The sequence below is a fragment of the Platichthys flesus genome, chromosome 13 (assembly GCF_949316205.1).
Source record: "Platichthys flesus chromosome 13, fPlaFle2.1, whole genome shotgun sequence".
NCBI classification, from domain to species: Eukaryota; Metazoa; Chordata; class Actinopteri; order Pleuronectiformes; family Pleuronectidae; genus Platichthys; species Platichthys flesus.
Window position 1 is genome coordinate 12,053,359 of NC_084957.1, and position 15,673 is coordinate 12,069,031.

At 40.0% G+C, this 15,673-nt stretch overlaps 1 protein-coding gene across 3 annotated transcripts in view; it reads left to right on the top strand.

Annotated features, from left to right (window-relative positions):
- ubr3 (ubiquitin protein ligase E3 component n-recognin 3) overlaps positions 1-15,673 on the top strand; it is a 38,202-nt gene that overhangs the window by 16,841 nt on the left and 5,688 nt on the right. For 2 of the 3 annotated variants that reach the window (XM_062403469.1, XM_062403471.1), the window contains 9 exons: positions 1,259-1,408; positions 2,356-2,489; positions 2,976-3,086; positions 3,470-3,670; positions 4,680-4,816; positions 8,668-8,753; positions 11,957-12,062; positions 13,482-13,582; positions 14,642-14,766. In XM_062403469.1, the coding sequence (XP_062259453.1) occupies positions 1,259-1,408; positions 2,356-2,489; positions 2,976-3,086; positions 3,470-3,670; positions 4,680-4,816; positions 8,668-8,753; positions 11,957-12,062; positions 13,482-13,582; positions 14,642-14,766 (1,151 nt within the window). The remainder of the gene's footprint in view (positions 1-1,258; positions 1,409-2,355; positions 2,490-2,975; positions 3,087-3,469; positions 3,671-4,679; positions 4,817-8,667; positions 8,754-11,956; positions 12,063-13,481; positions 13,583-14,641; positions 14,767-15,673) is intronic. The other variant, XM_062403470.1, reaches the window with a different exon arrangement.

Below are 15,673 nucleotides of genomic sequence, written 5' to 3' on the forward strand. Positions count from 1 at the left end.
CCCTTCGTGATAGGTTTTCAAGAGGTGTTATGTTTTATGCAGCTGGAATTGCTATTTGTTCTTGAAGTCGTCCTTAGAATCCGATTTTGTCACAGAATATACCAAAGTCACTTAAAGACCATGGCGGTCGGTTTCCTGCAGAAGGAACCCAGTTTTTAGCTTAACACATTCTGTTTCCCACCTGGACATTGGGGTTGCTACTGGAAAAGATAAAGATGAGATGAAGGACTTGATCTCAGAGTGGTAATTTGATGTTATTATATTAAAGAAATATTAAAATTGATGGTAAAGCAATCTGAAGTAAACGCACTCAAACACTGTGATTAATCAATCAATCATGTATATATCGTTTTTCTGAGATATGTGAGAGAGATTTCTGAGATAATTTTGCAGTGAGGAATTTATCTTTAATATTTTCCAGATCACTGTCTCTGTTACTTGAGTTAATCCACAGGCCTTCACTGTGAGGTTTGCATTGTAGCTTCGGTCTATGAAAGAAATAATCCTTTGTGCCGTAGAGTATTGGACGTGATTCTTAACAGAGATTAGTTGGATCAATAATGTTGTGACCTTTTCCTTTCAAATCAATGACTGTTCATTAGGTCTGTTGTTGTAGTCTAGATGTGTTTAGTAGTGTTGTGAATTATCCTTGGCAAAAAAGCTTCTCTCAAAGAACAACTTCACATTAAAAAACCTATCTGCTACCAGAATACAAAACTTAAAAGAGGAATCACAAATGTATGCTGTCGGAAGCATAAAGCTGTAGCACACCCTCAGTGTGTGTCCTTTTCATTTTACCTTGTGTTTGTGTGTGTGTGCGCGTGCGCATGTATCTGAGTACTGGAATGGCCGGGGGCAAAGCTGTAGCGTTGACATCTAATGCAAACAACATTTATTTCCCCAGGAACACAGTGACCTCTCCTGAGAACATATTATTCCAAAAAGCAATAAATCAATTTCCAACACAGCTTGACATTTCTACACAATACATGCTGGACAGATTGAACACAGTTCTTAACAATTAAAACTAATTTCACATCAGTAATTAATCTGTAATGTTGTGGCAATCACGCAAATAGTAGCAACTAGTGCATTCATTTATGTTCTCGGTATTGCCATATAGACTGTACATATATATATTTCATTGCTTAAATCCCATTTTGGCTGTCAATCCCTATTCTTTGCCCATAACTGTTGTAAAGAAGCATAAGTTTTGAATTCTTGAATTCTTGAAGACTGGTTCTGCTCTTTTTGACAGAATCCCCTGAAACCGAGGCAGCTATGGATCTTGGAGCATCTGAGGTGATGGAGTCCGAAGTTCTTTATGACTGTGTCATCTGTGGCCAGAGTGGACCGTCCACTGAGGACCGTCCCACTGGCCTTGTAGTTCTCCTGCAGGCATCCTCAGGTACTACACTTCCCAGCTTCCTCCTCTTCCAATTTAACTGTCCTGATTTTCTTTCTACAAGTTCAAAATACCTGACAAAAAGCAGCCTGGTCGGGTCACATCAACAGGATGAGTCCTTTACAAACATCACCTTCTATTTCACCATTGACTGCCAGAAACATTCCTATCACATTTGATCCACCATATTGTGAATCACATGTTAAATAGGCAGGTTAAGCTTTGTTTTAATTGGCTCATTTATCATTCATGTTGATCCCTGCTCACTTGTACATGGAGACTGCTCTTGTAAGAGGTAATTTCTTTCCCATTTTGGGGACAGGGAGGATCATTCACTGTCATCCAGATAAATGGTATTTTTGATTATAAATTAGTCAACTTGTAAAACCGTTCAAAAGGCTCTGACCTCAGTGTCAAAAAACACCTCGTAAAAAAAAACAAAAAAAACAGCAGGTCCATTATAGTTTACTATGCCATTGTCCTTTCAAGTGACCTGAAACCATTGTCATTGAAAGCTGCATATGTTGTGATGTTATTATTATTTCGGTGTGTTACAAACGCATGAACATCTCATTATGGTTAACACCAAGTAATAGCAAACCATATTATCTTGAGCTGAAATGAGTAGTTCATTAAGCAATTAGTCAATCAATTATAATAATAATTAATCATGCAAAAATTTCAGACTTTAGTTTGGTTCAGCTTCTGCATTCGGAAATTGTTATTTTGTTATGTTTTACATCATCGAAAATTAAATATCATTTGTTTCCTTTTTTTCTGGTGAGCAGTGCAAAATACGTTTCATTTTATAGATGTGATTTTGTGATTCGATAAATTATGATGCATTAGTCACTGTTCGCCTACATTTTTGGTTACCCAAAAGAAGAAAAAGAAATCAACAGATAAATCAAAAGGTTAATTAATCGTAAGTTGCTGTGATTGTCTTCCAGTGCTTGGGCATCGCTGCAAAAACCAAGAGGCTAAGAAGCTACCGACGAGCGATGAAGAGCACATCTATCCTGCAGACACGTGTGGAGTGGCTCATGATGTCAAGCTCACGCTAATGCAACGGTTCTTCAAAGATGTGGGTGTATCGCTCATAATAATAACAATACCTTTTATACCAGAGAGAAAATGTGCTTAGAACACTATTAGGGATATGGTTTTATTTTTGCAACATAACTGCTTGATTTTCATGGAATATCACCAAAGAGAAATTGGCTCAAGAAACTCCTGAAGTAACTGCAGGACGTTGCATGGTCTTCTAAATGAATATATGTTGCCAAATGCAGTAGCAATTGTAAAGCCCTATTTTACATTTCCTGATGCCGACCACTCATCTATAATGATTACATCTATCCCTTGGATATAATCAAATACGACACAGTTTATTTAGAAAATGATCTGTCATTTGAATACCTCGTACAACACAACAGAATACTATGCTTCTTTATTTTCACTTTGTTAAATAGTTTTTAGTTAGTTTGCTAATTCAGAGCCGCAAAACATCCAGAGACAGACCTATATGCATTCTCTAATTGATGGCATTTGTCTCCTTTGAATTGTGCAGAGTTCTTGTCTGCAGTCTGTGTCCATAGGTTGGGACGGAGGCGTCTACGTCCAGACCTGTGGACACACTTTGCACATAGATTGCCACAAGTCCTACATGGAGTCTTTGAGGGTAAGACAAATCTTGGACCTTGTTATGTGATTAGTAGACAGACAACTCGCACACACAATTTTTCCAACACTTGAAGTTTTTAGTCAACGTTTCTTGCTCAAGTTGATTTCTTATCTGTGTCATATTATTAGAAATTGAGTATTGTAAATTTTTTAAGTTTTGATAAGACACATAATACAGTTTTAAACTCTGGTGAACTGTCAATAGGCAGTCGTATTACATAAAGTAAAGAAACTACTGAAAATCACATGAGGCCTAAATCCACCACTTATTTATATTTTCCACGTTTAGTTGCAGTATGATCCAAATATACTGGATGATATTTTCTTCAATTTTAAAATCCTGAAATGTATTACTAATGAAATAACTTTTCTTTTTTTCAGAATGACCAGGTGCTCCAGGGTTTCTCGGTTGACAAGGGTGAATTCACATGCCCACTCTGTCGGCAGTTTGCCAATAGTGTCCTTCCCTGTCGCCCTGGGCGGGGCACAGAGGGCGGAGCCTGGCACGCACCCACAAACAAGAAGTTGTGTGTGCTTGTGAATGAAGTAGAAGATCTTCAGGAGAGACTAGGACCCTTTCCCGTAAGTTTTACATAAAATCCTGGGGTTCATCACTAATAGCATCAAAGTATCCTGTATGTTTCACACAGCTTTTTTTGTAACACAGTCATCAGGGGCTGGTGGTAACAGACAGTGATTGTAATTAGAACAAACAATCAGCTGATGCAAAATCACAGGGGGTGTTGACCACTGATGTAAATGGAACAGGGCGGTTAATTCTATAAGGAAAAAAGCTCCTGTTTCATCAAGTACCTGCTTTCCTCAAAGTGTAAGTGTTTATTAGTGGTTAGTATTAATGGTAAACTAACACTCTTTAAGGACCACAAAGTTGATTTTGCATGTTTTATCCAGATTATTACAAATCACAATATAGGTACTTGATCAGTCTAATAATTGTTGACAGCATGTTTTAGTAGTGTATGGGTTAAGTAACATTTCATTTAAATTTTTACTTTTACTGTATTCCATGGAGGTTTAAATGTAAATTATTAGAAATATCTAAAGTACCATTCAACTATACTGTGTCTGAGATTAAATTGATTACCTGGTATTGCCCTTGCAATTGTCCAGTAATCATACTGGCCTGATGCAAGATTACTCCATAAAAACTTTTTGATGTACGATTGCTCACTTCTTAATAGTAGTACTTATAATTTCTGGAAGCAAGGGGCATATAAGAACTGTACTATAAAATCATGACTTGTTTGTGTACTAAACAATCATTGCATTACTTATCATAAACGCAGTCCAAACTGCTAATGGAGGAAATTTCATTAAAGTTAAATCATAAACACAACACTTGGAAAGATGAGTTGTTTTTGATTACGTACTGGGTCAATGAGTTTATGGTAAATTACTCCATCTTAAAGTTTCTCACTAGATGACATTTCAAGGAAGTTGTGAATTCATCATTCTGTGCAGATTTCTGGAAAGTTCTTTTGATCGATAAGTGTAGGTTCTGAATTGAGGCTAGATTCCCAAAGTTCATTCCAGAAGAATATTGACTTCATGTTGTTCCTATTTTTTAAAGACGGAGTCCAACTTAAGTAAGGAGATGGAGTTGGTTATCAAAGACATCAAGAACACCACCCAGAAGAAATACATGGACTATGGCAAGAACGCTGGCTCTCCTGACAACGACTTCCTCTTCATGTACTCGGTGGCCAGGTAAGAGCATAGTCACCTGGATATTAGATGGGATGCAGTATGCAGTATTTTTTGGGGGGGTTTTAGAACCAATATCTTCAGCACTCTAAGAACACTTCAGGGATGATGGAGTGTGTCCACCCAGCCAGCACATCTTTGACCAGGATTTGTACCTTATAACTAATCTGTCATTTTCATGGACGGAAGCTCCATCACATCTGAAATATGGTGTTCAGATGTAACTCTTCAGTAAGACTTCTTGTTTTTGGGCAGTGTGGTGAGGGTTTGTATCGGGCACTGTCCCGAGGGGAGGAGTCAAATTGTCTCAACATGCAGATTGGTACAGATTGATGTGGTAACGAGGAAACGGCACCTTAAGCAATAACTCTGCATTTTTTTTAGTAGTAGGGTAAAGCACTTTCTCCTATGCATTAAATAGAGATGGTTAATGTTGGGCAGGAATCTGCTTAGATTCCTCCTGGATGGACATATGAAGGTATTCTAGACACGTACAACTAGGAGGTGACCCTGGAGCCCAGAAGCCGAGAGTGCACAGAAGGGATCTTATATCCCAACTGGCCTTGGACTTTTCCAGCATCTCATTGGAGGAGTTGGAGAACACAACTGGGCAAATAGTGTATTGGCTATATGTATATAAATTATACATACTGTATACTCATATGAGATATGTAGAGCTCCATTCATAGATCTAAGTGCTGTCTGTCTCTCTGTCTCTCTGTCTCTCTGTCTCTCTGTCTCTCTGTCTCTCTGTCTCTCTGTCTCTGTGTGTCTGTGTGTCTGTTTGTCTGTGGGCTCTGACCTCTCGGTCTGCAGCACTCAAACCCATTCACACACCACTGACTATTGAGACCAGAGGAATAAATGCCAACTCGCTCATCCTCTTGACTCTGAAGGTCAGCCCATCTTATAGAATAACAGTGATTGTCGCTGTAGAAGAAAGACAGAAATGCCCCCTCTGCAGTGTTCAAGTTTTACTTTATCCGTTTCTTTTTACTTAAACTGGAACTGAAATTCAATACTGCAGTTGTTGCAAAGAACTTGTAGCAAGTCTATGGATTATTTTCCCTTTTTTCTCAGTTGTTCAGAGAGCTGTGAAGGCTTTTGATTAGTTTTCTTCATATTTCTCATTTGACTGTTTGCTATATTGGTTCTGGAATTCTTTCAAGAGTTTTTTTTTAAAGCAGCATTAGCAACTTTGCCACTATGTGCTGCAATGAAGTTGTATTGATGGGACATCTAACTGAGTATGATTTATAACACGTCCTTTGTCTGAATTTTATGACCAGTAGTCTTTTCTAAACTTGCGTTGGCCACATGCATTCAACTACATTTTTGTTTAAAAAGGCCGTACCTCTACTGCGTATACGACTGGCATCCACACTACAGAGTTTTAGAGCTACTAACAAGGAGAAGTTTGGAACTTGGATTAAGCCTCAACTACCAGTGTGGAACGCAACATGGATAATCAACTACAAGCGATGCTGACCCTGTTGTCTCTGTAAAAGACAGAATTTAACAGCAGCCGTTAGCAATGATACAACTGCACCTACTTTTCGCAATTGGTGCATCTAGTTTGTCATCTAGCTCTTTCTACAACTAACAACCAAATGCTTCTTGTGTAAGCTTGCAAGCGATATACTTGTTCAGGTTTGTTGATATGGACAGGGATTAAAACTGAGCTGTCTGATTAAAAATGCTCTGAAATGCTTGTGTGGTCAGAGATCTTTAAGTTGAGTTGCAGTTCTGTTGATTGCTCATTGCCAGGTCTGCAGGTCCTCTTCATTAGTCCCGAGTCATCTTGGGGTGAACTAGCCTTGTAAGACGCACATTATTCAACTTCGATCTTCCTGTTAATTTTTCACTAGAGATCTTAATTGTATGTCTATCCTCTGGAGAATAGGCCGGAAGTGTAATCTTGTGGAAGAAAATTACCTGGTCCCTTTCTCGTGTATTTGTATCCTCTCAACAGATTGGATACAGGTAAGCGAAATGACGGGCCTCCAGTTCACCTTGGGGTCTATTAAGTCCACACCACTCCCATTCCATAAAAGCCCTTCCCTTCCCTTCCTGAAGCGTAGCCATTGAAACCTTTTCCCCACCCAACACTGTGGCTCCCTCAGCCCTCCACCCTCCACCCTGAACAGAAACATCCCCTGAGTACGTCTCGGTGCCTGTTGGCTCTCTGAAGTTCAATGAACAACGCAAATTGCCTGAGGAGTGGAAAATTCCTCTGTCACAGGGGCGTTCTTATCAGCAAAAGCCAGATGGAGCTTCACCGTGGCTGCATTATCTATGTGAAATTGCTTTTTCTCCCAGGAAACCCAAGGATTTGCCCCCACCTTCCCAGCCCATATAAAGAAATGGCCAGTGGCAGGATAAAAACAGGCTAAGATCAGTCTCATTTTAGTAATTCCAATCTGTTTTCGCCATCTATGTACTTTGTTAAAGCTTTTAGTTTATTTTTTCACTGTTTTGCTGTTGAGGAATTAAAATTTAGGTGTAGAATGTGTTTGGATCTGCATGGGAAATGCACATTGTGGATTATGAGTGAACCGTAGCTGGAACAGCTTTTATGCTAATGGTCCAGCTTGTGCAAAATCAGTCTTGGAAAGCTGTCACTTATTTGATACGGAATTGCTGCTTCTAAACAGGCACATTAAATGGCAAATGGCTTAACTAGAAATGCATCTTTAATCTTCCTAATCAAACTGGAAAAGACGCAGGCCACGTAACCAGAAGCTGAATATGATGATACTCACTCAGCACCATTAATACCACTGCCCACACTCCTTTTCTCAAAACGAGTACAATTTGCTTTTATGGCTGGTTTTTAAAGAAATACTGCCCCCAAAATGTAGGGATTAGTTTGTGTGTCTCCCCCACGTTAGAACACTAGCCTTTAGAGACCAGTCAATTGTGTTCTGTATTGGCCAATATCACAAATTTCTCCCAAGGGGCTTTTACAATCTGCACAGCATATGGCTCACTATCCTTAAACCCTCAATCAATACAATGAAAGTGAAAATGCGTACAATAGGCAAATCTTCCCGGTTAGTCTTGCCTCATAAATTCAGTACTCGAACAGATGATAAATTCCTAAAATGTATATTTTTTCAAAAACTCTTTAATATCTACCTGCGTTCACACTTGGGCAGACTTGTGTGTTTATTTTCAATAACTGCTTCCTACTTCACTACATCTATGTGCAGGTATAACACGAGAAACTGTGTGTTGTGTAAAACTGTACGATTTTAGCCAATGGAAAACCAGTTAAAATGTATTTGCCCTTACAATAATTTGACTGGTAGTATGACTGAGCAGGATTAGTTTATACATATGAATAAGCCAGAGGTAAATGAGTGAGACCAGACCTGCAGCTTTCTCCACAGAGTGGACAAAGCTAATTTGGACTCAAACCACAGATGAGAAAAGGACAGGATAGAGGATATCTAGATTAACTGATTGTCTGTTGGGTGGCCGTTAAACTGTTTGCTTGGCAAATTTATTACAGCTAGATTGAAAGGAGGTTAACAGGTTATGGCAAGTAGAAATAAGTCCTTCAGTTGGAGAGACTTCTCTTATATTTCTATGTCTGTGGTTTCTGTCTGGGGTGAATGCAGATTCTCTTTGAGATTTAATGTAAATATATATTTAACGGATATGCAATATAAATAAATGGAATAGTTTTGCCTCTTTAAAAGCAGGAGTAATCTTTGACACAGTCAGTTGTGAAGCGTCCATGGAAAATTGTCACATTTCGGAGTAGTTTACTTTAAAGGGTTTTGTGTAGTGTTTGTGTCTTTTCACATGTGTACCTGCTGTCCACTGATGCTCAGGCTCTGTCTCCTCAGGACCAACCTGGAGTTGGAGCTTGTGCATCGGGGAGGAAACCTGCGCTCTGGAGGAGCCAGTGCAGCTGCCAAACGCTCATGTCTTAGTAAGTACTTTAAGACCTCCTCAACTTTTATATCTCATATAATGTCTCCTTTAAATCTGTGTATGGTGAGTGTGACATTTTATGTCAGTTGGAGAGCCATAAGCCTGATATTGCTCCACATATGGGATCATTAATTACAAGGATGAAAAATTATGTTTTTATGGATTATTTTATGGATCCTGTATAAATTTATAATATCATCAACACTGCACATGCAACATTAGAATGAATCGTTTCCAGTACTGACTGATAAGAATAGAATTACAATAGAAATACATTTTGTAAACCGAGCAACCAATTCCCTTTTCCTAATAATATTCTTATGCTGTATGTTTGGTTTATTCTAAAATAATAATGGTAGATGCTAAATAAGACTTGATTTATTTCATATTGTGTAACCGATTATAGTTTCCACAGATTTTTTTGGTAATATATTTTTTTAATGAAATGGTGGTTGTCATTTGTAAGGGCAGGTTTGTGTGAATTGCAGTCAAACCCATTCTTCAATGTTACTGCAATGAACCATGAAAAGAAAAAAAGAAAAACACTGAGGGGTGATTAGCAATGGCATGCAACGACAGAGACTGCTGCAGGTGAACTGTTGGGGGCAGTCAGGGTAAATGAAGCAGACAAATGGGTCAAATGTTTTTGTCGACTGTGTCACAACTAATGAAAATGGTGATCAAAGCTAAACATCAATCACTGCTAATATTTATCACATTGATTTCGGATCAAAATCTACAATTTTTATGAGCATTTGTGAATGAATGACCTTATGTTGCAAGACAAAGTCATATATACCTATTAGATGTCAAAGTTTCCTGTTCACACTCCGCTCCATTTCCTATTTCTTTAATTATTCTATCAAAGTTGCGGCGGCTGCAGTGAAATGGCCTGTCATCCTTGAGTGGCTGAAAAGAGATTTCACACTAGAGGTTTGCCATTTATGAGCTACATTAACCATGTAGCCGCACTGACAGCCAAATTTACTCAGTTGCAGTACATTACTGTTCGTTCTTCTTCGGGAAATGGTTCTGAAGGAAAAAGGCAGACGTGTGCTAACTGTGAGATCCCAAGGGGTTCCTAAGCCTGTTTCCCAACAGGAACTTCTTCTGTTCAGCTGATGAGGGTATGATGGACCTCAGAGACGAGCTGTCCGCAATTCCACTGAAATGGTCAAAATCGGCTCCAGAGTCCGGCCTCAAAATAGACTGTCCTTGGTTTATTTAACTGCAAATATTTGAATTAATCTCTGGGACGGTGTGGCTGTTACTGTACAGGGAGTTTAAAGGTGAATCCCGTTGACCTCAGTTGTGCAGACTTGGGAGGGTGTTGACTGCTGTATTTCACTCGCCTCAGTTCTATGCCTCCGTGCCTGCGACAACCAGTGGTGGAAGGTGTTACTGGGTGGTCCACATGTCCCATTCTTGTGAACCCTTTATCTCAAGAACTCCTTTTGGGAATTTCTTCATTGATTTCTCCCGGATGAACTGAACATTGTACGTAGAGCACTGTATGATCATATGCACCAAGACGACTTATGAAATTGTCACTCTGCCATCAAAAATCTATGGACAGATCAAAACCTCTTCTGTGATTAAGGTCCATTTTGTAAACCGTGTGTGTTTGACCAAAATGTGTGTCAACTGATGAAAGACATTGGCAATACAGAAATAATAAATGCCCCCTCTCATCAAGAGTTAGAACATGGGAAACAGAAGAAACATTATTATATAAATATAACAAAGTGAGATGCCTACATTTAAGCATGTTGTCCAGTCAGGTGGATCCGACTAGAGAAAGATTAGTTGGCGGTTACACCTTTCATAAACCAGGCAAGTAGCATGAAAGTACAGTCATTTACATGTGAAGTTTCTTTCTTTTTTTCTCATTTCATTGTAGAGGACAGTTAAATTTGTCGGGCAAAAGGACACATCCCATTACACTGGAAATGCTTCAACTCCCACTGTCCCCTCTTTCCCGTGTGTCTCAGTAGCGTGGGAAGCGGAATAACATGCTTTATTGTTCCCTCAGCCTAGGAGCTTATGCTTCTTTAACATTGTGAGATGTGGTGTTCTATGATTAAACAACTGATTAGATCTTGGAACTAAAGCTGCATACATTTTGGAGTTTAATGTGAGTAGCTGGAAATTACTATCATGATATCATTCACCCCTGGTCTATTTCTCATTTACCTTCCTGCCTTCCTACCCTTGCCGCTCCCAGGTTAATTCCTTGCAAGAGGTGAGGGAAGAGCGGAAACGATGCCACAGTGAAGACAAATGGGATGTAACCAGCGACTGGAACAGACACGTTTTGCTTTCTAACTGCGGTTTCAACGTCACCCTGCGGAGGGCAGTGTTGCTCCAGATATTGACGATTCCCGTACGAGTCAAATTGCAGCGCTGATTATTGGAAGAAGTGCATTACAGTATCATAATTCCCTGTAAAACAAAATTAAATAGGATTAGTGTTCCTCAATGGATAAAGGTTTAGGTTCAACAGGACGTTGTTACATTCACCCCAAGATGAGAACAAAAGGAAGTGATTGGTTTAGTGGCACTGATTTCAAATAAGCTTTTTAATCTGTTTCTCTTACACAATTTTAATTACTGGTTCTACGAGACCTTCTGATTTCACAGTTAGTAAAAGTAGGTTAATTTATTCCGGGACCATTAAGAAAGACGAGACGCATATTTTTTTACTTTCAATACGAAGCATTTAAAATTAGTTCTTGCCTTTCACCCAGATCCAGTCAGCTATAATGTCATGCATTTGGTGCTTCCACCTTTTATAGTACAGGCTTGATCTGGGCAAAGACTTTAGAGGCTCTGAAATGTCCTGCTATTAAAAGCTAGTGTGTACACGAGAGATTGTGCGTGCACAGGGGGTCTCTGTTCATGTACCATTAGTTTAACAGCGAACAGGTGTGACCTGACCAAACACTCGCTCGAGGCTATAGAGGAACCACAGTGCGTCCACCTGACTTGGACTGGTTTTATCTGAGTCAAACCATTAGCCTGCAGTCACTTCAAGTCAACGGCTTTCATCCTTCTCATCTGCACTGGTTGCCGCTGCTGGGCTGTGACAATGGGCACTGAGATAAACAGACACACGCTGGTGTTGTGCCTGTCAGAGCTTTGTGAGAATGTAACAATGATGTGTTCTGTTCCCCCCCCCCCCTCCTTCCTCCTCCTTTACAGATCAGCTGTTCCATGTGCTGGCCATGCACATGCGTCTGTACAGCATTGATTCAGCCTACAACCCCTGGACTAAGCTGACTCACATTACACAAAGCAAAGAGGCAGAGTGAGTTACTCTCTCTCTTTAAGCAGCGCCGCAAACAGTACATCGATAAATCTGATCGCACGCGTCACGTACTCCCCCGTCGCTACTTTTTCTGCCACTTTTCCGCTCTCTCATAAACATGCAATCAAAGAACCACTTTGTGCTCTCTCTTCACGCCTCCATGTCCTCCTGCCCCCAACAGCCTTTTCCTTCCACACAAAGACGAGCTAAAAACATAAAAAGGGACCCCGCGTGGTTTCCATAGATACCAATAATTGCTGCATCTGGCAAATTACCGGGCACTCTGCAGAGAACAAAAACGACCCTGTCAAATACACTGTAAGGAGAACAACTGCACCGCACCAGCACCATACCAGCATGCTGAACCCTGTATATCTGAGGGCTTGATAAGCCATAACTTTAAAACCCAGGTCAAAGCAGCAGTATTTTAAAAAGGGTTTTTAAAAAAAGCTATCAGAGCACACGTCTAGCTGTGTATATAGTTTCAAATTTGCTTAACAAATAGGGGTCTTTTAAAAGGCCCACTCCCTGTGTCTCCACCTCAACGTCTCTAAGACCTAGTTACATATTCATATTGCGTGCAGTCTCCATTTACATGTCTTCTCCTCTGTTGACAATTCAACGAGGCTCCAATCTCCACTCGACTATTGAAAGGCCTCAGGGGTTTCGAAAAAGAGGAACTGCACTTAAAGAATAATACCTTCCATTACCAGAGCACTCACCAGTTAATTCCACTGTGCATCTGAGGAAAGCAATAGAAGACAGAGCTTTCAACCCCGGTTCGACTACTGAATATACACTATACATGCATACGTTCCTCTTAAGTTTCTCCAATAAAAACAGGCCAGCAGCAGTTTTTTTTTTTTTTTACATTATGTGGAAACATCACTCTGTCCTATTTAACTGGGCTAGATCAGGTTGACCGCCTCAGGATGTCATTGACGGTGCTCCCTCCTCAAACCCCGACAAAGTATTTTTACACACCTAATGGCTCCTCCGAGAATACTATATGGCTGTGGGCACTTCAGTAGTAACAGGTCGAAAAGCTGTCTTACAGCGTTAACAGGGAGGAAAGGTTGTTAAAGCTCATCTCTCACCAACTGGTGCAATGACAACTGACAACAGAATTAATTTGTACATTAAATAGCTCGTTCTTACATGCAGTCAAGATTTAAGACAGAAAGATATGTAAAGTGTTAGACACCAGGACATGAATGAGCATTATTAAATAAAACTGAAAATATCAGGCCGCTTATTTTTGTCCATATTTTTGTAGTTCAATGAGGGGAAAATATACTTTTATAGAAAGATAAAACCAGAATGCCAAATTGCTATCACATTATTGTGATTGCAATTATCTTCATTTGAATTTGCATATAAATGCAATGTAATAAAAAGCTCTTCTGTTCTTTTTCACAGCAGCTTCGATGAAGAGAGACCCGAGGTACCCATGCTGTTTCGAGACGTCCCTTCCCTCCTGATCATCTTTGTGCTAACGATGCCACAGCCTCTGCGAAAAGGTATACGGTCCCCTCTGTCTGTATCATGACACCACAAGAGAGCGGGGAGTCGCTCAGCGGCTGCTCCACAAGGACAACTCCATTATCAGGCGTAATCAGGGCTGAGTGCAGGACAGAAGCATTTCACATCTCTTATCGACGCTCCTGTTGTTGCTGTTTTGACTGTGAGCTTCAGAGAGAGGCGACCCTGGCGATGGGAGGGCTGCAATTTCATCTGCCCCTTATCTTTGACTTGTCGCTGCATTTCTTCAATCTTAGAGCTTTAAAACAAAACGTAATGGGGGGGTCCCTAAAGACCTGGCCTGACACACTAAAGTCACATTTAATGGGAGAAGAGTCGCAGCAGGCAGATCATCTCATTGATGAGTGAATTGGGTTGACCGCTGGAAGGGACAGGGAGGACAACAAAGATGGATTTAGTGGAAAGAAGCCTTCAATGGAAATTGTATATAATTATAACAATATAATAAGGAGTTGTTTGGGTTCATAAATTGTCTTTTGTTAATATTTTGTTAGACCAAATATCGATATTGGCCTCTCCCTCAAAAACCCATATTGGTTTGGCTCTTGCAAAAACATTAACAGAGAATACATTTTTAGTGTTTATTTTGAATAACAGGATAAGAGGCACATTAATGAAGGAGTGTGCTGAATGAATATGCTTAAACCAAAAAATAATCCTCTTGATTTGTCTAAAGTGAGCAATAGAAAGGGAGAGGCATGATTGGTCCTGAGTGCACTTGTTGGTTAAAAGGGATGACCTTTATTGAATTCTGTTTTCTTGCGTGTACTGACTCATGTCACAGTGACCAACACAACCACTTTGCTGTGAAAGAAACCCAACACCACTCTCTGATGTTCTTTTCCGTACAAAATCTAAATGTCTTTCAGGCTTCATTTTCCACCTGACATGCTCTGGTAATTATCCTGCACACTGTTCAGTCGGGCTCTCCATACAATGCAGGGGAAACGAGCACAAAGCCCTTGTGAATGACGGCCAACCTCCCTCAAAGAGCACTTTTTAATGCTCACTGTGTAACCTTCTCTCATCCCTCGTAGAGCACTTTACCTGTGTGGTGAAGATGCTGTACAACCTGCAGTTCATCCAGGCTCTGACTGCTCTGTCGACCAAGTTCAGCCCAGAGGAGAGGCAGGCCTGGAGCACGTCCGGAGCACTCAAGAAGGTAGAAGCCAAATCAATTGACACGACTCTGAGACATTATTCACCATCACATGCTAATTTGACCTCCTTCTGTGTAGGTTGACACTTTCTTTCTTTTGTCTGCTCTGCAATGCTCAGAGCTTTTAGTGCTATAAACAGGGTCAGGGCAAGTTAAATACTTCTTCTTTTCTTTCTACTTTTTGCTGATTTTATTGATTTGCCTCTGCTTATTATGTGCTTTGCCTCTGTAGTCAATTATTCTCTGTAGCCTAATAATTAATTAAGTGTACAGAAAGGTACCCTGTGGAGTTTCCTCGTAAACAAACAAAAGTTACATGTACATTAATCGTCACTTTACACATTGTGTGTATTAGTTATATTTAACAAACTTGTTGCTTTTCCTTCCTCATAAAAAATTAAAAAATGTTATGTAAGGAAACCGTTACAGAATTCTGCTCTCAGTGCAGTTTCAGGCCCACACGGGAATATGTTGTCTGTCCACATGTATTCTTTGCTCGTTGAACACTTCCCTGGAACCACAGTACGTCCACAACCTCAGTAAATCATTGTTTGTGACGAAGTATTGAGATGAATTAAGCCCTTTCCGATTTCATTTATATGCTTTCCACAGTCGACAGTATCGATCTTCATTATCTGGAAAAGTGTGATTACTTGAGAGTGTTGCATTAATTGGCTATTTGTCCTCAGTCTATTAAATCTGTATTAGCGAGCGACTGCCTTGAATGTCAAATGACAAATAGCTGAAAGTGTCTTCCTGCAGGGTGTTTCTATTCATAATGGGGGCCTGGATTCCTATCTTCTTACTACGCTGTCATTAAACAGTAATGCGGGAATTCACAGGCTGCCTTTAAGATGGATTTCAAATCCACGACGAGAACGGCATCCATATTTGGTAGAGCGTCATTGTA